Source organism: Geotrypetes seraphini, chromosome 13, assembly GCF_902459505.1.
Source record: "Geotrypetes seraphini chromosome 13, aGeoSer1.1, whole genome shotgun sequence".
NCBI classification, from domain to species: domain Eukaryota; kingdom Metazoa; phylum Chordata; class Amphibia; order Gymnophiona; family Dermophiidae; genus Geotrypetes; species Geotrypetes seraphini.
The window spans coordinates 14,608,747-14,635,855 of record NC_047096.1 but is presented as its reverse complement, the minus strand read 5'-3'; the positions used below and the strand labels follow the sequence as shown (position 1 = coordinate 14,635,855).

The 27,109-nt window shown below is 42.9% G+C and overlaps 1 protein-coding gene across 5 annotated transcripts in view; it reads right to left on the bottom strand.

Moving 5' to 3' along the window:
* The window catches only part of LOC117347576 (receptor-type tyrosine-protein phosphatase V-like), a 122,682-nt gene that overhangs the window by 43,314 nt on the left and 52,259 nt on the right, over positions 1-27,109 (bottom strand). For all 5 annotated transcript variants that reach the window (XM_033918688.1, XM_033918689.1, XM_033918691.1 and 2 more), the window contains exons 9-17: positions 24,263-24,532; positions 22,911-23,183; positions 16,566-16,841; positions 14,078-14,350; positions 10,294-10,566; positions 6,260-6,532; positions 4,337-4,609; positions 2,263-2,535; positions 621-893 (exon numbers count right to left, since the gene is read on the bottom strand). In XM_033918688.1, coding sequence (XP_033774579.1) covers positions 621-893; positions 2,263-2,535; positions 4,337-4,609; positions 6,260-6,532; positions 10,294-10,566; positions 14,078-14,350; positions 16,566-16,841; positions 22,911-23,183; positions 24,263-24,532 — 2,457 coding nt within the window. The remainder of the gene's footprint in view (positions 1-620; positions 894-2,262; positions 2,536-4,336; positions 4,610-6,259; positions 6,533-10,293; positions 10,567-14,077; positions 14,351-16,565; positions 16,842-22,910; positions 23,184-24,262; positions 24,533-27,109) is intronic.

The window sequence follows — 27,109 nt, the reverse complement described above, 5'->3', positions numbered from 1 at the left end:
AATTTTGTCACCATGTCATTCTCTAAATCAGAGAATAAAGCACAAAACGCACATTCAAAGATGAAATCTGGCAACCGTATGAAGATGGGGAAGGACTATAATAATTTATAGGAAAGCGGGGTAGGTTTGAATGCTAGGTGGGATATCTGTGCTCGGCCTGTCCATTGTCCACTCCAAGTTGGGGAAAGCTACAGAACCGAGACAGTGCCTTGGTAAAGAGATTCTTCTCCATACTGGGATATCCCTGGAAAAAGACAAGATCGATGGTCCCTCAATGGGCTTTGCTTGTGTTGGCAACTCACTGGTCACAAGGTCAATGTGCATTTACTGCCTTCAGTATGCAGCTTCTACTCTATTTCATCTTAGTTCATGTCATGTGTTGAATCTTGATTCTGTTTCTTCTAAACACATTTCTTTATCACACGTGTGCTTTACTTATGCTAATGAACCTCTGGTATAAGAATTTTTTTCACTTACAATCAAGTGTGAATTTTGGTGATTTGATTAATTTTGCTTCTGGTTGTCATTCATGAAATGGCACAAAACTGATCTCTCCTGTGCTTTCATCCATCCATCCATCCAACCAAACTGCTTTGATGGTCCACCTACACAGTACTCACATGTCCAGTCTGTGACATTCTCTGCTGAGACCCCATAAGGTCCAGTCACCGACACGACCTCCACACTGTACTTGGCGCCTGGAGTCAGTCCCGACAGGGTGACATTTCTGGTGTCTTCTCCAACCGAGGCATTGCCTACGACGTTGCCCTGCCCTGTGTCATAGAGGACTACCTGGTAGCCATCGCGAACCCCCGCAGCTTCTTCCCAGGATGCATGCAGACTGTCCAATTGGCCATTGTTGGTCACTGATACTCTGACGGGAGCGAGGGGATCTAAAAGAGAATTGAGATATATGACTGTCATACTAATTGCAATTGAATTCCTAAGAATTCTCCTGGCTTTTAGCACGATGACCCAATCCAAAGGGGTGTGGGTGGGGGTTAGATTGTGAGCTCACCAGGACAGATAGGGAAAATACTTAGAATATCTGAACTCACCTTCAAAACCCTTCTTAATAAAACCCCAGCGTTTATCTACAAATTATTGATACCATATTCTCCAATCAGAACCCTGAGATCTAATGAACAGAATTTACTAACTATTCCATCCCTTAAGGTCATCAATACAAGACGACAATTTATTTTTTTCTGTTACGGCACCTCAGTTATGGAACGCCCTTCCAATCTATTTAAGGGAAGAGCAGAATCTTGAGAAATTCAAAAGTAACTTAAAAACATTTCTCTTTAAAGACGCTTTTGATAATTAACGAAACTTATTGCAGCTCAGATTATTTTATTGTATTATATTACACTGTTTTTTTGTTATTCATTTTGTATTTTTCCTTTTTTGTTCTACTTTCCTATAATGATTTGTATTTCATCTCCCTCCTTTCCTTGTGTTTTTAAGTTTGTAATCGTAATTTTTTTAATATTGTAAGTGTTTTTAATATGTATTGTTCTGTTTTGTATTTCCCAGAAATTGTAATTTTAATTTGTTCATCGCTTTGAAATACGATTAAGCGATTAATCAAAACAATTATTAAACTTGAAACTTGAACTTCTCCAAGATAGGGCAGTGTATTAAATGCCAATAAACATTATATTAAACCAGACAAAGAGAGAGCAGTCCTATTTGCCCATTAACTTATAGGAATAATGCCACTGAAAATCCATGGCAGTTATCAGGGTAGCGGGTAAGCGCTTCTGAATCTTGGGCTGCCAGTTCACGACTGATATTCAGTGTGTATCGTAACCTTAAGCAAGACAGATTCTGGCAACTCAGAGCACGCTGAAAGGTCAACAGCTCTTCTGGCCGAATTAAATCAGCTTCCCAAACCCATAGGCAGAGAAGCGCTGCTTTGTTTGGGGGAGGGGGGCTCAGGAGCTTCGCCCTAGTGCACGACCTCTCGGCAGCTCCCGAGTCCTCCACCCACCTCCTCCCGACACGATAGTTTAACATCTTCAGGTAGCCGACGCGTGGCGTCCATGAGCAGGCCTGCCTCCAGAAGTAGGCTGAAGGGTTCTGGAGCTGGCCCGCTGTTTGACGCTGCACGGCAGCTGCCGAAAGATTTAAAATCATAACACCAGGTGACGGGAGGGAGGGCACCCATCGAAAACTGAATATTTGGGGGGAGGCCATGACCCCTATGCCCAAACCTCTTACAGATGGGAAAACTGGAACTCCATCCCCAGCAGAACTCACAGGTCCATTCTGTAATATTCGCTGCCGCTCTGCCATAAGGTCCTGCCGTTGTCACAATCTCTACGGTGTACTCATTTCCCGGAGTCAGCCCTGTAAAGGTGAAGTTTCTGATGTCTTCTGCAAGCAATTTCCTTAAAGCCACCGTGCGCTGCCTGGTGTCATACAGGGTTAGTGTGTAGCTATCCCGATCCCCTGAAGTTTTCTCCCAAACAACTTGTAGGATATCAGAGTGTCCGCCATTAGTCACGTTCGCTCGGGATGAGGCGAGGGGATCTGGAAGAAGCAAAGGATTAAAGCCACAGTTTCACAGAGCATAGGGTACATTAATATTCTGAAAGCAGCGTTGAATTTAGAAAGTTTGCTACAGAGGCTGGGGGTGAGGGGTGTAAATGGGAGTAATGAGAAATAATCACAAAGGCTTATATTTAGAGTGAATTAACAGGTCAGGAATGGCTGCTGAACAGTCCACTCGTGTCTTGGTGGCTAACTGGGCATTTTCAGTGGCATTTAACTGGTTATCTCCACTGAAAATGTCTGATTAGCACTGAAAAATAAGCAGACAATCTTGGAGGCATTCGGGGGGGGGAGGGGGGAAGGGAGGCCTCCTCTTAAGTACCAATATTCGGAACTTGAGCAGCCAGACTTAGGGCTAGATTCACTAAGCAAACTGATCGTGTACCAATCGGTTTGTGACCCGACTTCCCTCCGACCCGATTCACTAACCATTGTATCGGGCGATGGTGCGTCCGCATCTGGAGTACTGCGTCCATCATTGGTCGCAGATACTCGAGAGGGTTCAGAGGAGAGCGACACGTCTGATAAAAGGTTTGGAAAACCTTTCATATGCTGAGAAATTGGGAAAACTGGGACTCTTTTCCCTGGAGAAGAGGAGACTTAGAGGGGATATGATAGAGACTTACAAGGTTATGAAGGGCATAGAGAGAGTAAAGAGGGACAGAAAGAGAGAGAGAAAGGGAGACAGAGAGAAAAAGAGAGAGAGAGAGAGAGAAAGAAAGAGAGAGAGAAAGGGAGAGTGACAGAAATAGATAGAGAAAGATTGGAGAAACTGGGACTCTTTTCCCTGGAGAAGAGGAGTCTTAGAGGGGATATGATAGAGACTTACAAGATCATGGAGGGCATAGAAAGAGTAGAGAGGGACAGAAAGAGAGAGAGAAAGAAAGGGAGACAGAGAGAAATAGAGAGAGAGAGAGAGATAGAAAGAAAGAGGGAGAGAGACAGAAATAGAGAGAGATAGATAGAGAAAGACTGGATAAACTGGGACTTTTTTCCCTGGAGAAGAGGAGTCTTAGAGGGGATATGATAGAGACTTACAAGATCATGAAGGGCATAGAGAGAGTAGAGAGGGATAGAAAGAGAGAGAGAAAGGGAGACAGAGAGAAATATATATATATAGAGAGAGAGAGATAGAAAGAAAGAAAGAAAGGGAGAGAGACAGAAATAGAGAGAGATAGAGAAAGATTGGAGAAACTGGGACTCTTTTCCCTGAAGAAGAGGGGATATGATAGAGACTTACAAGATCATGAAGGGCATAGAGAGAGTAGAGAGGGACAGATTCTTCAAACTTTCAAAAAATAAAAGAACAAGAGGGCATTCGGAAAAGTTGAAAGGGGACAGATTCAAAACGAATGCTAGGAGATTCTTCTTTACCCAACGTGTGGTGGACACCTGGAATGCACTTCCAGAGGACGTAATAGGGCAGAGTACTTGACTGGGGTTCAAGAAAGGATTGGATAATTTCCTGCTGGAAAAGGGGATAGAGGGGTATAGATAGAGGATTATTGCACAGGTCCTGGACCTGTTGGGCCGCCGCGTGAGCGGACTGCTGGGCATGTCAGGTCTGACCTAGCAGAGGCATTGCTTATGTTCTTATGTTTATGATAGTAAATAAACCCTACTAAATAAATAATCTTTGTTGCTCTGATATCCCTATGCACAAGCTTAAGAAAGCTGCAAATTTTCTGAATGTTTCAGCTCATGGCCCACATGCTCTCAAGAAAATATTTTTCACAACAAACAAGCAAATAACAGGAAAGTCAAGCACTGAAAGGCTTACATGTCCAGTCCGTGGCATTCGCAGCCAGTGTCCTGTAGAGTCCAGCCACTGAAATGATATGAGCATCGTACTTCCTCCCAGGGCTCAACCCTGAGAAAGTGAAGTTTTGGGCATCTCCCCTGATGGACACATTTTTTGCTACGCGGTGTGTCTCGGCGTCGTAGAGGATCGCCTCGTAGCTGTCTCGCTGCCCAGTGGCTTCCTCCCAGAACATGTGCAGGCTGTCACTACTGCCCTGGTTTGTCATGCTCACTTTGGTTGAGGCAACGGGATCTGAAGAAAGCAACATAATCCAATGGTATATTAATTCCCAGAGGATCCTCCGTACAAACACACTGAGGGCAATTCTTTAAAGTGCGCCAAATTTAAAGACATCATAATGCAGTGTGCGGAACATGAATTCTATATTGTCATTTGGGCACCCGGATGCCATTATAGCAGTGATCGTTATTAATTTTTAAGCTGGGCCACTTTGGATTCCAATGAGCTGAAGGAAAACCGTCAAATGCTTTCCCATGGCACTGCTGACCAGTGTGGGTTAATGAGTTCCATCCCACCAGCCGACCTTCAAACTTCATTGGGGATATCCTCAAGGTTGTGTGCCCATTTCCAAATATATATATATATAAAGGCGGGGCCAAAGGCTATAGAATTAAGGAGAAAGATCCAGTTATTGTTTGACTGACATGACCACAACATTCGAGGTCTGTTCAAAAAGTTCCAGGACAGTTTGAATGGTGCGCCGATGGGACGTTCTTTTGAGACACACTAGGGGGCGATGAGTAGCTTGAATCCTCATGAGTAACCTCCTTTTTCCCCCCATTTGGTGATATATGTTTTCGTCTCCGAGCTACAGCAGTTTTTGTGAAAGTGTGTTTTCGTGACTGGCTATTTTTCATCATGTGCGACCTCAATGAGCAGAGCTACGGCGTGACGTTGTGTTTTAAATTGGGTAAGACCGTTATGGAAACTTGTGAAATGTTGAAAGTGGCTTATGGGGAACATGTCACGAGTCGTGGAAGGTGTTTTGAATGGTATTCACACTTCAAAAGTGGTCGTGAATCAGTGGAGGACGATTCGCGAACTGGATGAGAATCAACGTTAACCGATGATGATCACGTTGACCATGTCAGGGGTCGTATGCATGTTGATTGCCGATTAACTTTTAGAGAACTGGCAGAGGAATGCAACATTTCCATCAGTTCATGCCACAACATTGCAACAGAGAAGATGGGGACGTCTCGCGTTGCGGCAAAGTTTGTTCCACTGTTGATGATGGACGACCGGATGAACAACCGCCAGAAACGCAATGACGGTTCTTCCCCAGCCACCTGACTTGGCCCCTACTGACTTCTTCTTGTTTCCTAAACTTAAATCCACGCTGAAAGGAAAGCGATTCGACACCATTGAAGACATAAAGCAAAATTCAACACAGCAACGTTTGGTGATTCCTGAAGATGCGTTTAAGGACTGTTTTCAGAAGTGGAAATGGCATTGGGAAAATGTGTATACATAGGGAAGGAGAATACTTTGAAGGGGTCCCAATGGAATAAGTTGTTTAATAAACCTTTATAAAATCAGTCTTGGAACTTTTGAACAGACCTTGTATCCCAGAAAAGCAGGCAATTTATCTAAGTAAAAACCAAACCAAGACCACGCTTTCCAAAACTGCATCATACACATTTACCGTGTAACCAGTAATCCAGAGAATAACAAATAACCCAGTAATCCAGTAAACCAGTAATCCAGAGAATAACCAGTAACCCAGAGAATAACAAGATTCTAGAATCCCAGAGAGTAGCAACATTCCATACAGAATCTCAAAGAATAGCATGATTCCGGAATCCCAGAGAGTAACAAGATTCTAGAATCCCAACAAAAACCAAACAAACCTATACTTCGTGTCCATCAAAACAAACTCACAAGTCCAATCTGTGACATTCCCAGAGGATGCAGTGTGGGGTCCAGCAACTGAAATGATTTCCACGTTATACTTCTTTCCAGGAGTTAGTCCTGAGAAGGTGAAATTTCTGGCATCCCGACCAAGGGAAGCATTTCTGACCACGCTTTCCAAAACTGCATCATACACGATGACCGTGTAACCAGTTCGCTCTCCGGCAACTTCCTCCCAGGATACGTGAAGACTATCAGGACATCCGTCATTGGTCACCATGAAGCTGGATGGGGTGAGAGGATCTGAGGCAAAATGGAAGAGTCTTATTAGTTTAATTTAACTTAATTTCGTCGATACCTATATTTATTTAATTTTCTACACCATTCATGATTCTCCCAGGGGAGCTCAGATCAGTTTACATGAATTTGTTCAGGTATTCAAGCATTTTTCCCTCTCTGTCCTGGTGGGCTCACAATCTATCTAATATACCTGGGGCAATGGGGGACCAAGTGAGTAGCTGAGGGTGATAACCCCTGTGCCACACTCAGATATAGTGGGGAGTGCGTGGCACAGTGGGTTAGAGCTACAGCCTTAGCACCCATATTGTATGCTCTACACTGGTATCATAAAACTCAATTATCAGGACATTGTTTAGGGCAGGGGTAGGCAATTCCGGTCCTCGAGAGCCGGAGCCAGGTCAGGTTTTCAGCCTATCCACAATGAATATGTATGAGATGGATTTGCATGCACTGCCTCCTCGAGATGCAAATCTATCTCATGCATATTTATTGAGGATATCCTAAAAACCTGACCTGGCTCCAGCTCTCGAGGACCGGAATTGCCTACCCCTGGTTTAGACTAACAAAAGGCGAACATATATCTGACTACTATACCGAGCTTTATTGGCTCAAGATGGATTTTAGTTTAAAGTTGCAGATGTTATTTTACTTAAGTCTGCATGGGGTGGCCCCCAAATGCCTAAGTGATCGTCTCTCGTATTATATTGCGATCCCCAAGTTGCGATCCTCTGGACATTGGGACTTAGCTGTCTCTACTAGAAAGGAGATTCGGTTGCAAACGATGCAGGCAGGAGTGTTTTCCTGCGCAGGTCCGGGGGAATGGAACAGGCTTCAGCAATGGATATGGCCGCAAGGGAATCTGATGATTTTTTTTTTTTTTTAATTTGTTTAAACGTCACCAATTCTGTAAAATGAAGTACGGCTGAAAAATGTGTTTGAGGGCAGAGATGACGACATCTGTTAACACTGGTTATGGCTGCAGTTAAATGTTTTGTGCTATATTTTTAGCATATGATCCAAGTTTTATTTAAAATTTGATAGAACGGTTAAATAAAAATTTCGAAGTGATGTACATTAGAGAATGACACGGTGATAAAATTCATCACCGTTCCCGTCCCCGCGGATAACCGCGGGAAACCATCTTCATGTCATTCTTTAAGGAGAGAGGGAAGAATCAGAGTATAATTGGGCACAACCACTGACCCACAAGCTTTGCTTTGAAGAATGCTGGTGTAGAAGGACTGAAGTTGAGATAGACACTAAAGAATGACAGTCTCTGGTATCCAGAGCAGATATTGTGATGTCATAATACCTCATTCCACCAGTGCCTAAGAGCCAATCACATCAGTGATGTCACAATGGCTTCATTATCCTTGGCTCACATAAGAATCAGAGTATGAATGGCCACAACCACTGACCCGCAAGCTTTGCTTTGAAGAATGCTGGTGTTGAAGGACTGAGGTTGAAACAGACACTACAGAATGAAAGTCTCTGGTATCCAGAGCAGATATTGTGATGTCATAATGCCTCATTCCACTAGTGCCTAAGAGCCAATCACATCAGTGCCGAATTGGCAGCCGGTGGGCGTTTTGTAGAAGAGGAGTGACACGATGTGTTTTTATGTATGATTTTATGTCTATTTCTATATTTTATTATGTATGTTTTTGCTTGTGCTTCGCTTTGTATAAAGCAAATAATACATACATACAAAATACAATTCCATAAAAATTAAGGTGGTAATTCTATTTATTGGTGCCATAATTTAGACTCTCCGCTGAATATTTGTGGTTAGCGGCTTGCTGCTAATGTCGACTAGCTGAGAATATTCAAGCACCGACCGGCTAAATTTAGCAGCCAAATTAGGCGGCATAACTAGCAAGCTTATTCTTTGGCCACTGTTAACTTAACCAGCCAGCACTAGATATTGACTTAGCTGGTTAAGTTAATAGCAGCAACACTAACGGTTCATAGACAAAACCGCAGAAGACAAAGGCGCGCCCCGACAACTGAGCGCAAGATGTAAGCGCGCGCCGAAGAAAAAGAGTGTTTTTAGGGGCTCCCACGGGGGGTTTTGTTGGGGACCCCCCCCCCACTTTACTTAATAGAGATTGCGGCGGCGTTATGGGGGGTTTGGGGGGTTGTAACCCCCCTCATTATACTGGAAACTTAACTGTTTCCCTGTTTTTTAGGGAAAAAGTGAAGTTTCAGTAAAATGTGGGGGGTTACAACCCCCCAAACTCCTCACAACGCCCTAACAACACGGCACGATCTGTATAAAGTAAAGTGGGAGGTTCCCAACACACACACACCCCCCGTCGGAGCCCTTTAAAACAGTCATTTTCTTCGGCGCACGGCTCCACATTGTGCTCAGTTGTCTGCGCACGCCTTTGTTCCGGCGCGCTTTTGACCTGACACCAAACTAACCCCCTGGATATTCAATGCCGGTCACCAGAAATGGCCTGGCATTGACTATCTGGTAGCCAGACTGCCTCCCATGGTATGAAAATCGGCCCCATAGAATCAACATTATGAAGAATTCTAAAAATAGTCTCAGTTAGGGCACCGATCTTTGACCAGAGGGCCGCCGTATGAGCGGACTGCTGGGCACGATGGACCACTGGTCTAACCCAGCGGCGGCAATTCTTATGTTCTCGTACCCTGATGTTCTCATAAACTGATCTATAACGCTAGAAAATATGATCATGTTACACCATTATTTATTGACGCTCACTGGCTCCCTATTAGCCATCGCATATTGTTTAAGGTTATGTTGCTTATATTTAAAAAACTTTGGCTTACAACAAACCCCAGTTTATATCAAGAATGCTAATTCCCCACAGCTCTGCGCGTACACTCAGATCATCTTTTCAAAATCTATTAGTTGTTCCTTCTCTAAAAATAATAGGCACACGAAGATCAGACATGTTTTCTGTAATCGGTCCCCAATGGTGGAACTCTTTGCCTCAACACATCAAAAACGAAAAAGATATCCCTTCTTTTAAAAAATCCTTGAAAACATACCTTTTTAAAGATGCTTTTTAACATTTAAACCTTTTTCGACTTTTATGATATTTTTTTTAACTACCCTTGTTTCCTTTTGTTTTTTCCCTTATTTGTCTTATTTGTCTCCCCTTCCAACTAATGTTTGTCCTGTCTTAATCTCAATGTTCATGTATTTTGTATTTTTTAATTCTATCCTATTTTATAATTATGTACATCGCTTTGTAAACAGATTCATCGATTCATCAAATATTTAATAAACCTTGAACCTTGAACCCTGAGAGAAGAGGCGTGGGCCAAACGAGAAGATAAACAGAAGGCACCATCTCTAGAGAATCAGTAACAGACATAGTTGACAGGAAGTCATCAGCAAAGAGGAAATGGACTGTGCCATGGTTTTGAATTCAACTTCCCAGATCACTAACATACACATTAAACAACAACATATACATTAAACCACGGCAAACCCTGAACCCACGGCAGTCCACTAGCAAAAGTTTGCTCCTATTGTCCTGAGGTGCTTTTAATGCAATATCATGCAGACCACTTCATTAGCTCATTTCTGGCCAATTAAATTGCTTTGAATACTGACCTTCTAATTTCACTTCTACGCAAATGAGGCTACTGACCCACAGAATATCCCACAAATTACTTAATACCCAACTGGGCACTTAGTATTAACAAAATTACTTCCATACTTCAATACGCTTTTCAACCAACAACAACATTCAGCCCTCCAAAAAGATATACACATTAGCACTTACATGTCCAGTCAGTGACATTCCCTGAGGTGGCCTTGTAGGGTCCTGCTGTGGCACTTACTTCGACGCCATATTTCTTTCCTGGGACGAGATGATTAAAAGTGTAGCTTTTCGCATCCCTGCCAAGCAAGACATGGCCAGCAACAAGCCCAGAGGGAACCTCATAGAGCGAAACAGAATATCCATCTTGACCTTCAGGGTATGCCTTCCAGAGGATGTACAATGTAGATTGGCTGCCCAGGTTGGAAAGGGTAAGATCTTCTGGAGCCAAAGGATCTAGACGTAGAAAGGAAAAAAAAACACCACTTCAACAGGGGGTAATTTTACAATTGAACATCCATACATGGTAGGACCCGGTATAAAGGAATATAGGCACCTATTTTCCCATCCTGTCGAGTTCTTTTCCTGTCCCTGCCCCATTCCTGCAAGCTCCATCCTCGTCTGCATAAGCCTCAAACACTTTAAAATGATAAGTGTTCGAGGCTTGTGCAGTTAAGGCAGAGCTTACAGGATTGGGGCAGGGACAGCGATAGCGACAAAACTGGCGGGGACGGGACAAGGAAATTGAATTCCTGTGGGGATGGGGACAAATCTGTCCCTGTGTCATTCTCTAATACTAGTATAACCTACAGAAGGGACACTTATAAGTTAGATGCAAACACATCCTCCTATCACAGAACCGGCATAAGTGTGAATGCCAAAATGCCAGAAATAAGAGCATAACTTATAGCATGCTATAAACTATGCGCTAAGTGTGACTGCACCCAGATTCTAAACATGTGTGCAGCCAGTGGTGTAGTGAGGGTAGGAGACGCCCCCCCACACACCCTCTTCCATGCCCCCTGCTCCTTCTGTGTCCCTCCCTTCCCACTCCTGTACCTCTTTAAATCTTCGCCAGTGCGAGCAACATCTCCGGCCTACTGCTCAGCCGGCGTTAGCTTTCCCTCTGATGTCACTTCCTGGCAGTCCGCCCCCCCCCCCCCCTATTACTACGACACTGAGCACGCCTACCTGTAAAATGCATTTTTTACTCCCATTCCTTCATATTTTGATCACATCACTTCCTTTTAACACTAATGATGCAAGTAATGTGCACATGAACAAGGCAAGATGCTGTTACTTAAATGTTTTGGGGAGTTAGTTGACGTTGCAGCTTCCTTCTCCCTCGATATACTTCCAGCTCGCGTGGGATCAGAGCTGGAACTGGCACTTTGAGCTTTCATTAACGACTACCTGGGGATTGTTCTCCTGGTTTATAGTCCCTGCTTGCCCTGGATCGGTAGCATGGAATGTTGCTACTCTTTGGATTTTGGCCAGGTACTGGTGGCTTAGATTGGCCACCGTGAGAACAGGCTACTGGGCTTGATGGACCTTTGGTCTGATCCAGTATGGCTATTCTTATGTTTTAACAATAATGCTATACAAGCAGAATATCAAAAAATATATAAACACCTAAAGATATTCCAATATTCATTTATTATATCTTCTTCAGATACATCCATCTAAATTACCAATCCATTTTAAAAGTAATCCTATTTTATCTTCAATGAGGTCAGTTTGGAGAAATTTAATTAAATTATGGAGATATAACCCATGTATAACAGATTTGCTACCTATTCAGGGTAATGGAGATTTTCAACCTGGTATGACATCTAGGATTTTTAGAATTTGGGGGTTTAAAGGTATTTATTATTTATCACAAGTATTGGATGAAACTGGGAAGATTAAGAGTTTTCCTGACCTTTCTATTGTAGTGGGAAGGGGTCCTGGATCATTATACGCGTATATGCAATTGGTAAATTATATTAATAAATTGAAGAGATTGAAATTTTCTTGTGGAGTTCATGACAGAATTATTTCTTTTTTTAATCAATGTGATGATGTGCCTATTTCAGTTTCTTTATTACACAAGTGGTGGCGGAATATATTACCTACCCGTACATATGATAAAATTCTACAAAATTGGAATGAGGAGTTGGGAATTCAGATTTCTCTTCTTGATTTTACTCAATCTATTAATAGACTACCAAAGATTATAAAAGGGTGTGTTTGGAGAGAATGTACTTATAGAATTTTGCATAGGGCTTATTTTTCCCAAATTCAAGCTTTTCATGCGAATTTAATAGATACCCCAATTTGAATTAAATGTAATTAAGATCCTGGCACATTATCTCATGCTTTTTGGTTGTGTCCTTTGATCAACTCATTTTGGTCTGCCATCCTATTATTTTTGGGTTCTTTATGGAGTAATTCGATAGTGGGTTGTCCTAGGGGAATGATTTTTGGTAAAGCATCAGCTTGTGGGTTTTTGGCCAACTAAAATGTCTTTTATTTCAGAAAGCCTGTATGATTGGGCATAAATGTATTATGCAATTTGGGTTGCAGAAAGAATCTCCAAGTTTTTGGCATTGGAGGGATCAATTACATCGCTTATTTTTATTTGAGAGTTGGGAGGTTCGAGGTTCGCCTAAAAAATCTCGTCTTTTTATGGAGGTTTGGGATCCTTATATTCAGAATCTTTCACCAAAAATACGAAGTTTGGTTATCAATGATTTATTATGAAAATTAGGTTTAATAATTACATTCCAGTTATTTATTTTAATTCTTTATTTTTCTCAACTTTCATCCAGGGTGAGGGATTTCATTTTGGGGGAAAGATAGGGAGTAGGGGATGGAATTAAGGGGGGTGTAGATAAGATTGAATTAATTCATATGGAAATTAAATTTGAAAGACTGATTTAAATTTGTATGAAATATTATTGTAATTCTTATTGTATTGAATGTATTTTTGTATTATCCTATTGTACTGATTATTTGATTCTTTCAATAAAAATTGTTATACATAAATAGCGTTATCAGAGACTCACTAAGGCAGGTTCCTAACATGGAGAAAAAGACCTCAGTGTTTCCTGGGGGTCAATCCGGGAAACTACTATGACAAATACTAAGTTGTCATAGAAAACACATCCTTGGTCATAAAACCTCCGTGAAATTACTAGCAGTATAATTGTATTGATAGACTCTTTCAAAAATAAATAGTTCAAAAATACTTTAAGACAAATATGTAAGAAACCCGCACTTATCTTCAATATATCCTCTGATAAGGAAAAGATCACCACAGCTCCGTTGTCAATTTTAAATACACTCTCCCGGTGTAATTTTCAGTTGAGTTTAAAAACTCATCTCATTATTCCCGACAGGCCCTATTTCGCCAATACGCTGCATCAGGGGAATTTTTTTTTAAAAAAGAGCTACTGCTTCAAAGTCTTCTATCTGTAGATCTTTTTCAAAAAAATTCCCCTGATGCAGCATATTGGCGAAACAGGGCCTGACTTCACATCGGATGGGGTGTATCAATTTGGTAAAAAAATACAATCTAACAAGCACTTTGTAGAATGGAGTGTAATTTTAATTTAATTCTATTACTCTGTGGCTATTGCTGTCCACAATGCACCTAGATTAACAAGAGATGTCAGGTAAGAGAATTTGGGCCAGTCCTAGATTTTAAACTTCCATCTCAGTGCATTATGATATCTGTTGTTTTTGCTTCTTTTGGTTTGAAATCAACATATAGGTGTCAGAATGCGTCAGGAAGACAGATGAAGGATGTTTAAAAGCTAGGACTAGCCTCCAGGCTCCCCTGAGGAACTGGGTATTTAATTTCAGTCTTAAGCTGACAGATCGTATTCCTTTAAGTGGCATATAAGAATTTGTTGGAGCAGACTGGATGAGAACAAGATACTCTCGGGCGAATTTCACGTTCCACAAGAACCCTTTCCACACTTACAGGTCCATTCTGTGATGTTCGGGGAGAAGGTTTCCGATGGCCCACACACAGCTGCAATGCTCAGGGTGAAAAGGCTCCCGGCGGGCAGGTCATGGAAGGCATAGCTGGTGGCACGGTGCCCGACTGACGCATCTTTGAATTTCCCCTGGGATCTAGCACTGTACAAAATCAACTTGTAGGAGTCTCTTCCTCCTGCAGGCTCAGTCCAGGTAGCATACAGTGCTATGGCGCTCCCTCGGCTGCTAAGGTTCACGTTGGCGGGAGCCGTGGGAGCTGCGTTAAGGGTGAGAAATTCAGCACCATCAACAGCTTGCAGGACTCACCCCTCCTCCAGGCACACACATTTTAAGGCAGCTCCCCCCTTCATCCACCTGAAAGAACCCCTGTGATCTGGAAACCTTAAATATGATAGCAGATCTAGATAAACTTGTATTGCAAAGTCTTGCAATGTAACGATGGCAAATCTAACATGCAAACTGTCTATGTGTTTCAAATTAGGATAAATCTTGTACTGAAAACCTTGCACTGTAAGAATAACTATGGCAACTAAATGTTTTGGGGGGTTAGTTACTGATAATTGGTAAACTATATATTATGTATATTAATATTAGACCCCTGGTATGTGTCAGGGTAGGATAAAAACTTGTATCGTAAACTTGTACTGAAACTGGGGACAACAGGATTTAAAAAAACCCAAATAAAATAAATAATTTAAATAAAATAAAATAAATAATTCTCATCTTGGTCCAATAAAAGATAAAACAAAATGGTACCTCATTTCTCGTTAGGCCTTTTGGACCTGATTCAATAACCGTTCGGCGTGGTTGTCAACCAACCGCGAGTCATCATTTTCAGAATCTAGAGGTGGGCCGTTTTCGAGACCTAATTTACCAGCACCTAACGCAAACGACTAAACTCAATTATACCTATTCTCTGCCCCTAACGACACTTTACAGGTAGCGGTCGTTAGTTGCCACTGGGTGCCGCGCCATGTGGTATTTCACGTGCAACTTTAATGAATTGCTTTAAAAAAATTTTAAAATTGTTGTTTAATTACCCTGCCAATTTTTAAAAAATTAGGCATGAATTTTACCCCCCCCCCCCCCTTTTATAAAACTGCAAAGGTGATTTGTAGCACAAGCCGGCGTGCTGAATGCGCTGCACTGGTTCCGACTCTGAGTGTCAGAAGCAGCACAGAGCATTCAGCGTGCCAGCCTGCACTAAAAAAACACTTTCGTAGTTTTGTAAAAGGGGGGGGGGGGGTTAGTTAGGTATTGCTAGATGTCTTTTAATAAGACGCCTAACCTAGGCACCATTTATAAACTCGTTCCCTTTGTGACAACAGTGCCTTGTACTTGGGAAATCAGCAAAATTATTTTCTTCTACCAACTTTTCAATGACATTGTCATACAAATCTATTTTTTTTCTTACTTTGAAGAAGAAAACAGTTGGGATAATAAACAGAATGTTACACAGCTTGCAAGACTTATACCTAAAATGCATCTGGATAAATCCATCAGGAGACAACAGAACACAGGAGCAACCTTGACTAAAAATACTGAGGCCGTGATTCTCAAAAAAAACGTGATAAAAAGCGACGGTCTGCTAATGCAGCTGTTGCGATAGCGAATTGTAAAAAAATGAGGCATTCTCAATAAATCACGCATGCAGATGAGGTTGGCGGACAGCAGCGATGATTTGCTAAATTTGCATGTGCCCATCGCTGGTGATAGCAGTGGGCCCATGCGCAGAAAAAATGCGTGAACCCTCCCCCCACACAAAAACACAACTACAGTGGGAGAGATGCCCACTCTCCCCGCTGCCAAGAAATGCCTGACGCCATTCGGCCATGTGCACCCCTCCCCCCCCACAGCAGGAGAGATGCCCACTCTCCCTGATGCCAAGAAATGTCTGCTGCTGCTCGACCGCGAGCACCCCCCCCCCCAAAGTGGGATAGATGCCCATTGCTTACTCTCCCTGCTGCCAAATGACCCTCCCTGCCATAAAACAACTCCCCCCACCTCCAATGCTCGTTCCCCTTACCTCCACATAGATGCATGGAGGGACGCGGACTTCCTCCTCCCAGTTGGCCTGTGTTATTAAAAATGGGCCTTCCCCTCCCCAGTGCATTTTGGGATGCACATGGGAGGGACCTTATACAACCTGGGCCAATCATAGCCTCAGGCCCCTCCCCGGATGCACCGTGAAGGGGCCTAAGGCTTTTTTATGGCCCGGATGCCTAAGGCCCCTCCTAAGGGGCATCCGCTGATGCTGAAGAGTTTCTGGCTTCACTGGTAGGAGCTCTCCTAACTGACTGCTTCCCACTGAATATCTCCCATTTATTTTTATATCATGCTTTCCTACTAATGCACGTAAGGTATGAAAGAACAGAATACCATTGCAATAAAATATGAAACATTAAAACAGCGCAGAGATTATATGTAGGATACCAGTGAGGTGAAGATGGCGGTGCATGCAGTGAGCTTACACGTGCAGGCTGTGGCATTTTGTGAGACTGATCTGTAATGCTGCCCAGACACTGCCTGTACCTCCACGTGGTACCATGAGCCCGCCATCAACCCCACCAGGGTAATGTTGGTGCTGCTACTGGTGGTGGTCAGCTGCCTCAGTGCTGTGCTTTCTCCATTCTTGTAGAGAGAGATCAAATACCCTTCTCTGTCTCCAGCGGGATTCTTCCACTGTGCCACCAAATCGGAGGAGTTTCTCCCACTCGTTAGCTTTAGAGAGACTGGTGATAGCGGGTCTAGAAAGAGAACATTTGAGAAAATTAGATGATAAAAGCAAATGCTGAACTGCCTTCTGACACTGACCAAGATGATGGTAATGTTCACCTAACTCTCTACCCTGCTCATGTATCTCCTAGTTTACAGGGAATTATCTGGGCTAATCTAATCTAATCTTTGGTTTATATACCGGGTCATCTCCCAATGGAGCTCGACTTGGTTCACATAGGAATTAAGACTAGAGTACATAGCAGAAAACATAAGAAAAGCATAAGAAAAATAACTATAATCTTATCATTTTGTTGAGGCTGTCGTTAAACCATTTAAAAATTGTGAGAACAACAAAGTTTTCAGGAATTTACAAACTAATTGCAGCTGGCATAAAAGCCTAACGGAGTCGGGAAGTTCATTCCAGATCTCTACAAACTTAAAAAACAAAAAGATCGACTGAGCTTCCCAGCAGATATATAAAACACTGCTCGGGGTATTGGATAGGCACCAAATTCCACTTCATAAAGAGCAAGAAATAAAAGCCAAAACAATCAAACCACCCAGGATGTTGCACAAACTAACTTTTGCCCACAAGATTTGCTGAAATGATCAAGCAGTACCTGGAAGATCGAGCTTTGCTTAGGAAATTGGGCTGTGTAATTATGATGGGGTTGTTGTTTGGGTTATGAGACATCAACCTTTAGTCCAAGTTTTCCCTGTAACCTATTGGCTGACTAAGCTTCCTTACAATATTTAACTCTGATGTTTTTCATATTGTTAGATTAGTTATACCTTACTATCTTGGTCTCCATAGGAATTGGTTTTATATGGCTGAAAAGTAAAAACACAGCGATATGTGAGAAAAATAAAACACAAACCGCGGTGAGAGAAGGCACGAACGTACGAAGTTACCGAAGAGAGCCAAAAAGACGGACTTTCTCGGCTCCGCGGAAAACTAAGAACTGAGGAGACGCGCCCTGTGCACTGGGCGGGAAGGCCCTCGCGCATGTGCGGTGCGGGCGACTCGAAACTTCTAGTTTCTTCAAGCAAGTCTGCTTGCGAGGCGTCCGCATCGAGGCTCCGTCGGATGACATCACCCATAGGTGAGAATACCTGCCTGCTTGTCCTGGGATAACAACCTGCTTAGCAACCTTCAGTCTTTATTTTTTTTCTGCAGCATATTGGCTGGCTAAGCTTCCTTGTGTGACCGATGGGCGCAGGGGGAGGCAGGAACATCTGAAAAATTCCCCCCCAAATGAGTTTTGCTGAACTCCAGACGTAGCTAAATCGCTTACTTGCACCGAAAACCCATTTCATCAAAATCCTTAGAGATATTTTCTTTCTTTTTTTTTTTTTTTTTTAATTCTTTATTCATTTTTAAATCAAATACAAAGTGCAAACATGAACAATCATGAAATATAATAACCTGCACTCTATTGCAACAAATAATATACAATTATTAAATCCCCCCTCCCCCTCCCTACCTGGATGTGCATAACAATCCTTCACAAAACAAAGGGAATAATATTAATATTGCATAACTTACAATATTTTGAGGATATTTTGAAGATCACAGTCAGAGCTTGCTCACTTTATAAAATAGGATAACTAAGTGGATATTCAATGCACGGATTTCTCCTCCTGCCTTGCTTAGAGAGGCCCATCTTCTCCTATGTAATCATTTGGGCACCCTTCCCACTGTCTCCAAATCCCCAGCATTTTTACCCTCTGCATTATCCCGATTAAAGTGAACACCTGACCCCAGGTTGTTTTTAGCTTTTTCATCTCCTATCTGAAAAGTTTTCAGAAGCCTCGCAAAGCTTTTAACTGTGAGTTACCTGATGAACTGGCCAACATAAGCACTGAGGTAAAAAAAAAAAAAAAAAAAGCAGTTCTCCTGTACATATATGCAACATAAAATCATTAAGTCTCCTTCACATCAGTGGTTCCCAACCCTGAACGGAGGACCACCAGGCCAATCGAGTTTTCAGGCTAGCCCTAATGAATATGCATGAGAGAAATTTGCATATAGTTGAAGTGACAGGCATGCAAATCTGCTCCATGCATATTCATTAGGGCTATCCTGAAAACCCGATTGGCCTGGTGTTGGGAACCACTGCTTTACATAACATAACTTTATTTTTCTATACCGCCTCAATCAAAAGAATTCTAGGCGGTTTACACAAAAGAGAAAACTGGACAAATCAGCGAAATACAAAATAATAATGGTAAGAATACAGCATATTAATTAATAAGACAATAAAAAATATTTAAGTTAATGCAGTGAAATTATTTATTTTATTTCTTTATTTTTGTTAGCTTTCATCCGGTTTGGAGGATTTCATTTAGAGGGGAAGGTAGAGGGGAAGGGATGGAATTAAGGGGGGGGGGTATAAAAGAATAGATTAGTTCATATGGTGATTTAATTTGGAGGAATGATATAAATATGTATGAATATTATTATTGTGATTCTTATTGTAATGAAAATATTTTTGTATTATCTTATTGTATTTATTACTCGATTCTTTCAATAAAAATTGTTATAAATTAAAATTATTATGTTGAGAATAAAACCTCAAATTAGGAGATAAATTTATCAAATAGTGCTGTCTTAATTTAAAGAACATAAGAACATAAGAAGTTGCCTCCGCTGAGGCAGACCAGAGGTCCATCTCGCCCAGCGGTCCGCTCCCGCGGCGGCCCATCAGGCCCATTGCCTGAGCAATGGTCCCAGACTATCCCTATAACCTACCGCTACTCTTATCTGTACCCCTCAATTCCTTTATCCTCTAGGAACCTATCCAAACCTTCTTTGAAGCCTTGTAACGTGCTCCGACCTATCACAGCCTCCGGAAGCGCGTTCCATGTGTCCACCACCCTCTGGGTGAAAAAGAACTTTCTGGCATTCGTTTTAAACCTGTCTCCTTTTAATTTTTCCGAGTGCCCCCTTGTACTCGTGTTTCCCCGTAATCTGAAAAATCTGTCCCTGTCTACTTTTTCTATACCCTTCAGGATCTTGAAGGTTTCTATCATGTCTCCTCTAAGTCTCCGCTTTTCCAGGGAGAACAGCCCCAGCTTTTTCAGTCTGTCAGTATATGAGAGGTTTTCCATACCTCTTATCAGTTTAGTTGCTCTTCTATGGACTCCCTCAAGTACCGCCATGTCCTTTTTGAGGTACGGCGACCAATACTGGACACAGTACTCCAGATGCGGTCGTACCATCGCACGATACAGTGGCAGGATGACCTCCTTTGTCCTGGTCGTGATACCCTTCTTAATGATACCCAAAATTTGGTTTGCTTTTCTTGAGGCTGTGGTGCACTGTGCCGACGCCTTCAAAGACGTGTCCACCATCACTCCCAGGTCTCTTTCAAGGTTACTTACTTAATTTCTTTTCGAAGGCGCCATACGACAACATGGCTTCGCTAATATAATTACCCAACCAGGACTGTTGTCTGCTTGCTTGAAATGCGAGGATCCTATCTATGAAAGACCTAAATTTACAGCCTAAAATCTTCAGGTATGCAAATAAGTTACAATTCCTGGTTACTCTCACAGGGTTATATAGCGCAAAATGACATAAAAGGTAGGTAGGGACCAATCCCCGGACCAACTTGAAACAAAGGCATGAAAATTTAAATATTACTCGTGCTTCCACTGCTATCCAGTGTAATAATCGATAATATTACGCCAAGGAGGATAACCAAAGGAATATACAGTTATCCTTTAATTAGGGTTTCCATATGGCTCCAGAAAAAGGAGGACGGATTGAGACATCCGGGTTTTACTTCTATTGAGAGCAATGGAAGTAAAACCCAGATGTCTCAATCCATCCTCCTTTTTCTGGAGCCATATGGTAACCCTGCTTTAATACTACCCCTAAGAGCAGCATACGTTTCCCCTAATCTTTGGCAGGTTCCCCCCTCCCATGTTTACTTCTCTAATGTAGTTCTTCCCCTTTTCCTACTGTTCCAGTCTGTCTGTCTTCTTTGTTCACTAGTCTTATATGAAATATATTTTATGTGTTGCCCCTTTTTTTTATTGTGCTTTGCTTAGTAGCTTGAATATGTGGAATAACAAATTTTAAATAAACTTGAAAACTTGGATAATCAGAGAAATAGGCAGGTTCCCTTTGACAAGCCATCCTGAAAGATGAAAAGGCAGTTCTTCCGCTATGTCAGAGAAAGGCAGGTCCCCTTTAATATAAGCCTCAGGAAAGCAATGCAGGGATTAGGCAGGTCTCCTTTGGTATTACCACCACAGAAACAACCAGAGGAACAGACAGTTCTCTGTGCTTTCACATTTCCTAGAGCAAAATCTGGCTAATGAATTATTTGATTTTCAGGCTGGCTTTTATAGGGACCATCTGTGCTGGCTGAGTTACATTTCCTTGATTTTTTTATTATTCTTTTTAGCATTTGCAAGATGTATAATTGGCTTTGGGCACTAGGATGTATGACCAGCCTGTATCCTGTGAGCTAGGAGAGAGTCTGAAGAAGCCCCGTATAAGCATTGCCAACTTAAGGAACTCATTTTCCATTGTCTCTAGTACGTGGAACCCTGATGCTATGTTTTGAGGGGTTGGGGGGGGGGGGGTCTAGAAGCAGAGTTTCTTTCCAGGAGCACTTACTGAGAAGGGAAGGTCATCCCAGGCCTTCTTCATGGAGTTCAGTGTCTTCACAGTGCACATGGTATATATGTACAAAGCTTCAAAGCATGTAGCAAAAGCTGGAAGGATGCTAGGGTGCATAGGAAGAGGTATGGCCAGTAGGAAAAAGGAGGTACTGTATTGATGCCCCTTTATAAGACTCTGGTGAGACCTCATTTAGAATATTACGTACAATTCTGGAGGCCGCACCTTCAAAAAGATATAAAAAGGGTGGAGTCAGTTCAGAAGGCTATTAAAATGGTGCGTGGTCTTCATCATAAGATGTGTAGAGATAGACTTAAAGATCTCAATCTGTATACTTTGGAGGAAAGGCGGGAGAGGGGAGATATGATAGAGATGTTTAAATACCTACATGATGTAAATGCGCATGAGTCGAGTCTCTTTCATTTGAAAGGAAGCTCTGGAATGAGAGGGCATAGGATGAAGTTAAGAGGAGATAGGCTCAGGAGTAATCTAAGGAAATACTTTTTTACAGAAAGGGTGGTAGATATGTAGAACAGTCTCCCGGTAGAGGTGGTGGAGACAAAGACTGTGTCTGAATTCAAGAAAGCCTGGGATAGGCATGTGGGATCTCTTAGAGAGAGAAGAAGAGATAATGGTTACTGCGGATGGGCAGACTGGATGGGCCACTTGGCCTTTATCTACCGTCATGTTTCTATAAAATGAAGGGACAAGTTTGTGGATACAGTAGAATCTCAGCTATCTGGCACCCACAGGGATTGGTGGATGCCGGATAACTGTTTTTTATGGTTAATTGAGAGTATGTTAGAAATCTTGTCTAACATATCTCAACTCTCTCTCGCCCCCCCCCCCCCTCCAAAGCACCAGCACGGCAGTGGCCCTGAGCTGCAATGCCATCCTCCCTTCCTGAAGCCCCAAAGTGGCAGAAGCAGGTGGCGTGCTGAGCCGCAAACTCCTCCCTCTCTCCCTTCCTTACCCGAAACACAGCTGGTCAGCTGGAGGCAGCCTCAAAACAGGTTGCTCGCAGCCAGCCCCGGCAAGGCCTTTCCTTTAAAGCGTTGGAAGGCTGTTATAGGGGAAAACACCCTCCAGTGATTCAAGACAAAGTTAGACAAGTTCCTGCTGAACCAGAAAGTACGCAGGTAAGGCCAGACTCAATTAGGGCACTGGTCTTTGATCTAAGGGCCGTCGCAGGAGCGGACTGATGGGCACGATGGACCACTGGTCTGACCCAGCAGCGGCAATTCTTATGTTCAGTACCGGTTAACCGGGACCCGATTCTACTGTACTTGTGAAAATGGTTCCTAGCTCAGTGGCTCAACAGAAGCCAGTTCCGATTTTGATGGAAGCCCGTAGGAACAGGATAAAAGTGCCAGACCTATGAACAGGGAAAACTAGCAGAGTGCACCACCATTCGAGTTTCTGGCTGCTATGAACAGTGAGACTTGAACGGTTTGTATGAACTTACATGTATACCCCACTGCTTTCTGGGAAAGCCTCTGATAAGGGCCCGCCTGCGACACCACTTCAACCAAATACTGCGCGCCAGGGTCCAAGTTATCCAAGGTGACACTGGTAGCACCTCGCTCCACAGAAACATTTTGCAGAAGTGTATGTGACTGCATGCTGTACAGGCAAACCCAACGGTCTGTCCCACCACCGCCTGAATCTGTCCAGCGGACCTGAAGCACAGGTGAGGTCTGGACGTTTATCACAGTCACATTGTCCATGGGTAGAGGATCTGGATTTAAAAAAAAAAAAAAAAATTCAAAAAGGTGCATAAGCAAATGGATGGAAGTGACCTGAAATGTTATCAACATGGATAGGGTGACCAGATTTTCCGTCTGGAAATTCAAGAGCCCTAAACCCGCTCCCACGCCTGCCCAGTCCCACCCATCCCCGCCCCGGTTCTTCCACGTCACGCCCCCAAGCCCAGCCCAGACCCGCCCAGCCCCGCCTCCAATCATAACCCCCCACACCACCCCCGCTGCCTGTTCTTGTCGGGCAGCACATCCACGCATGTGCGGATTCAACGCAGTGACATCATGTGCACACACGCGTCTGCGTGACATCATCGTAGCTTTTCAAAACCCAGACAAAGTGCCGGGTTTTGAAAAGCCGTCCAGATCCCTTATGCTGGTATTTCACGTTTAGAAAGATTTCACAATGTTGATATTACTCTTTAAGGGGGGGGAAAGGAGTTATCAACTTGTGCTATTTTAGCACTTGCCCCATTTTATGCAACAAGACCTAGGCCCCAATGCTCAAAGCTCCGACACCATGTTATTAAATACCGTGGTGAGAGCGATTTTTCTTTATCAGAGAATGCTCGGCACAATAGCATGCAAATTATATGCATGCTATTCGTGTGGAGCAGCCCCAGTAAAACGGGGGAGGATCTGTGCCTGGCGCTTGCTCAGAAGAGCAACCGCTAGGTACAGCTCCTCCTCCTGCCTGCAGCCGCCATTCTCCTTCCCTCTGCCCAGCTGAGATCAGCCGATTCTACTCCTGCTTTTTTTTTTTTTTTTAAGAAAAGCGCAGCTTTTGTGCATGTATTGTGAGAGCACACAACAGCTGGGCCCATTTTATTTTTTTTAAAAGTCCATCTGCAGCTGAACCAGCAGCATCTGCTCTCCCTGCTGTCCCTAAATGTTGTTTTTTTTCTAATGGGCCCTGCTGTTGTGTCTGTGTTGTGTGCATAACAGCTACCGACAGCTGGGATAAGATGCCAATGAAATGGACGATCCATCCTTATTGATTACCAGAATTATGTCCAATGCTAGAGTTGAAAGCAAAAGCCAGGAGTATCTAAGTACTCACGTGTCCACTCGGTGACTGATTTTGAAGATGACTGATAAGGGCCAGCCACAGCGGTCACCTGCAGGACATACTGCTGTCCCGGTTGAAGCTTATCTACAGTACAATTCTGTTGACTCCCTTCCAGTGTTATATTTTTTTCCATCTGGTGGTCCATGGTAATCAGCTGGAGAAAATACCCATCTCGATCTCCTGGTGCCCTGTCCCATGATGCATAGAGACTGGAGGTCTTTCCTTCATTGGTAAGCATCACTTTGGATGGAGCCAAAGGATCTGAAATGTAAGGCAGGTCCACAACTGTACTAAATTTATTCACTAAGGGGCTCAAAATCAAAACTTAAACACGTCTAAAAACCCGCCCAAGTCGGCACTCGGACAACCTAAAAGACAGTTTGTCCAAGTGCCAATATGCAAACCGATTTTCTGGATGCGTCCAGGGACTTTTTAGGCCTCTGAATCCCGCTAAAAGGGCAACTATGGAGGAGTGGTTAAGGTGGGATGTGGACCAATCTAGACTTAGTCGTCCTGCAGGGATAATCCAAGGCTTTACAAGACATCCTGGACAGAACTAAAAGCGTTGTAATTTAGACGATGTAAAAGCAGGTATAAGTGCCAAAAAGGTAACCACTGCAGAGACAAAGTAAAGACCCACACATACTCCCCTAGTGTTCACTGACCCCCCCCCTAACACCCCCACAAAGATCAAAATTAAAAAGTACATACCTGTCTCTAGAACATCAGCACCTGGTACAGGAAAACCTAGTAGAGCTGCAAAGAGGTGCCTTAAATAGCCTGGATAGTGGGCTAGTGAACTACAGAGAGGAAGACCCAGGCCCATAAATCACTCTAACCACTACAGAACATGTGTGGTCCTCCCAAATCCTACTCTACTGCCATATAGGGCTATTGAGTTTGTAGACAGATGGGTATAGTGGGTTTTAGGGGGGGCTCACCATAACCTATAAGGGAGTTCTAGTGAGATGTTTATGTGGCACCCTTTTTCTGAAGTTCACAGCAGTGCCCTGAAAGGTGCCCCACTACTCTATTGCCATGGCTGGGTGGCCACTCCATTACAAGATTGGCCCCTCCCACCATCAAATGGTCTTGTTCTAGGCATTTGGGACTTGGACGAAATTTTGGTCGAAAAAGTGGTACGAAGACAGATGTATTGGCGGTCTGGACAAACTATAGCCTGTACGTCCAAATAGATGATTTTCGGGGGGGCGGGGGGGGTGGAAAATTAGACGTATTTTTCGAGAATGGACATTTTCCCACTGCCGACTTTGGGTGTCTAGCATCATATGACCAAATTCAACTTAGATGTCTATTTTGATTACGGCCCTTCATGCTTTTAGCATGGCCTTTGCGATTAGCAAAAAACATATAGAAGAAAGATAATACATTGGACCAGTAACGCCTCCAGATGGAAAGCCTGTTAATCTTATTCCATGCTCTCCCCTCCCCCTAAAACTCTTATCCACATTCTTTATCACCTCTCTCATGTAATGTAAAAAGCACAGTAACTTCACAAACCTTCAGAAAATATTTTCTAGCTTCCCAATGGTGATATTTTTTTTTCATATGTTATAAATTTTATCTGTCCATGAGGACTGGCATATACTAAGAGAATCAGCAGAAAAAAAAAATATTTAAATGATCTGCACAACACTGGATTCAGTGTAACGTCTTTCCCTGGGACCAATGTGAAAATTTTCCACAGGAGGACTGTAATAGGTGTATATCCCATTACAGAGCTCTGAGAAATCCAGAAGAGAAGAAATGTTAACCACAGAATTTAATCCCCAGAAGACAGGAGGAAGACGAGTCACTTAACCTTCTATTGACCTAGGTATAGAACCTAAGAGTGTGAGTCTACTAAAGACTGAAAAAAATACTTGCATATACTACATATCTGCTTTGATAGTACCCATAGAAAGGTTGAATATCAAATCAACGACCTTTTACCCTTTAACCACAGAATTAACACATCAGCAGAGGAAGCTGGGTAAGGCAGGTTCCAAGCCAATCACTGAAGCAGAAGAGTTAAAGCCTCAACAGGGAGAGGTGGGGGGAAGCAAAGTCCTGGCCAATCAGAGAGGGTGGAAGCAAGAGGAGGAGTCAACAGTCCTATAAAAGAGAGGAGACAAGCAGATCTCATTCTGTGCTGAGAGACTGCAGAGCTCCTAGCCAGAAGTCCTGCAAGCACTAGAAGGTTCAGAACTTCTTGCTACATTCCTGCCTTTGAACTGTGGCATTAAAAATGGGAGTTATTTGATCTAAACTAGAACTGGTTTTCTTTGGTTATTATCAACTGCTATTGGGAGGATTATCACTCCATACTGACCATCTAGAGCAGGAGTGTCCAACCTTTTGGCTTCCCTGGGCCGCATTGGCTGAAAAAAATGTTTCTGGGGCCGCACAAACGCTGCAGCAAGACAGAGGAGGGAGCCCGCAAGATGGTAAACAAACCGGGGCAGAAGAGGAAAACACTGTATCGCCCTCGACCAGGGCCGCATGCGGCCCTTGGGCCACAGGTTGGACACCTCTGATCTAGAGCTTCTCAAAATGATCCTGGTGATACCACAACCAATGAATGCATTGGAAAAAATGTGTTTTCTTTAACTTCATATTTCATTTACAATTCTTTTCAGGGTTCTTCTTTTCATTCTGGTGTTTTAGCACATGCAAAAATGGAGAAACAGCATTTGTGTCCTTTCCAATGGGAAAACACAAAATAAAAGAAATATTGTGATTTTCCTGTCATTTAAAAATGACAGAGTTTCCTTAACAGCCTTTTGGGTTTGCAGGACATCTACACCAGGTCTTCATATATTTGGAAAACCATATATG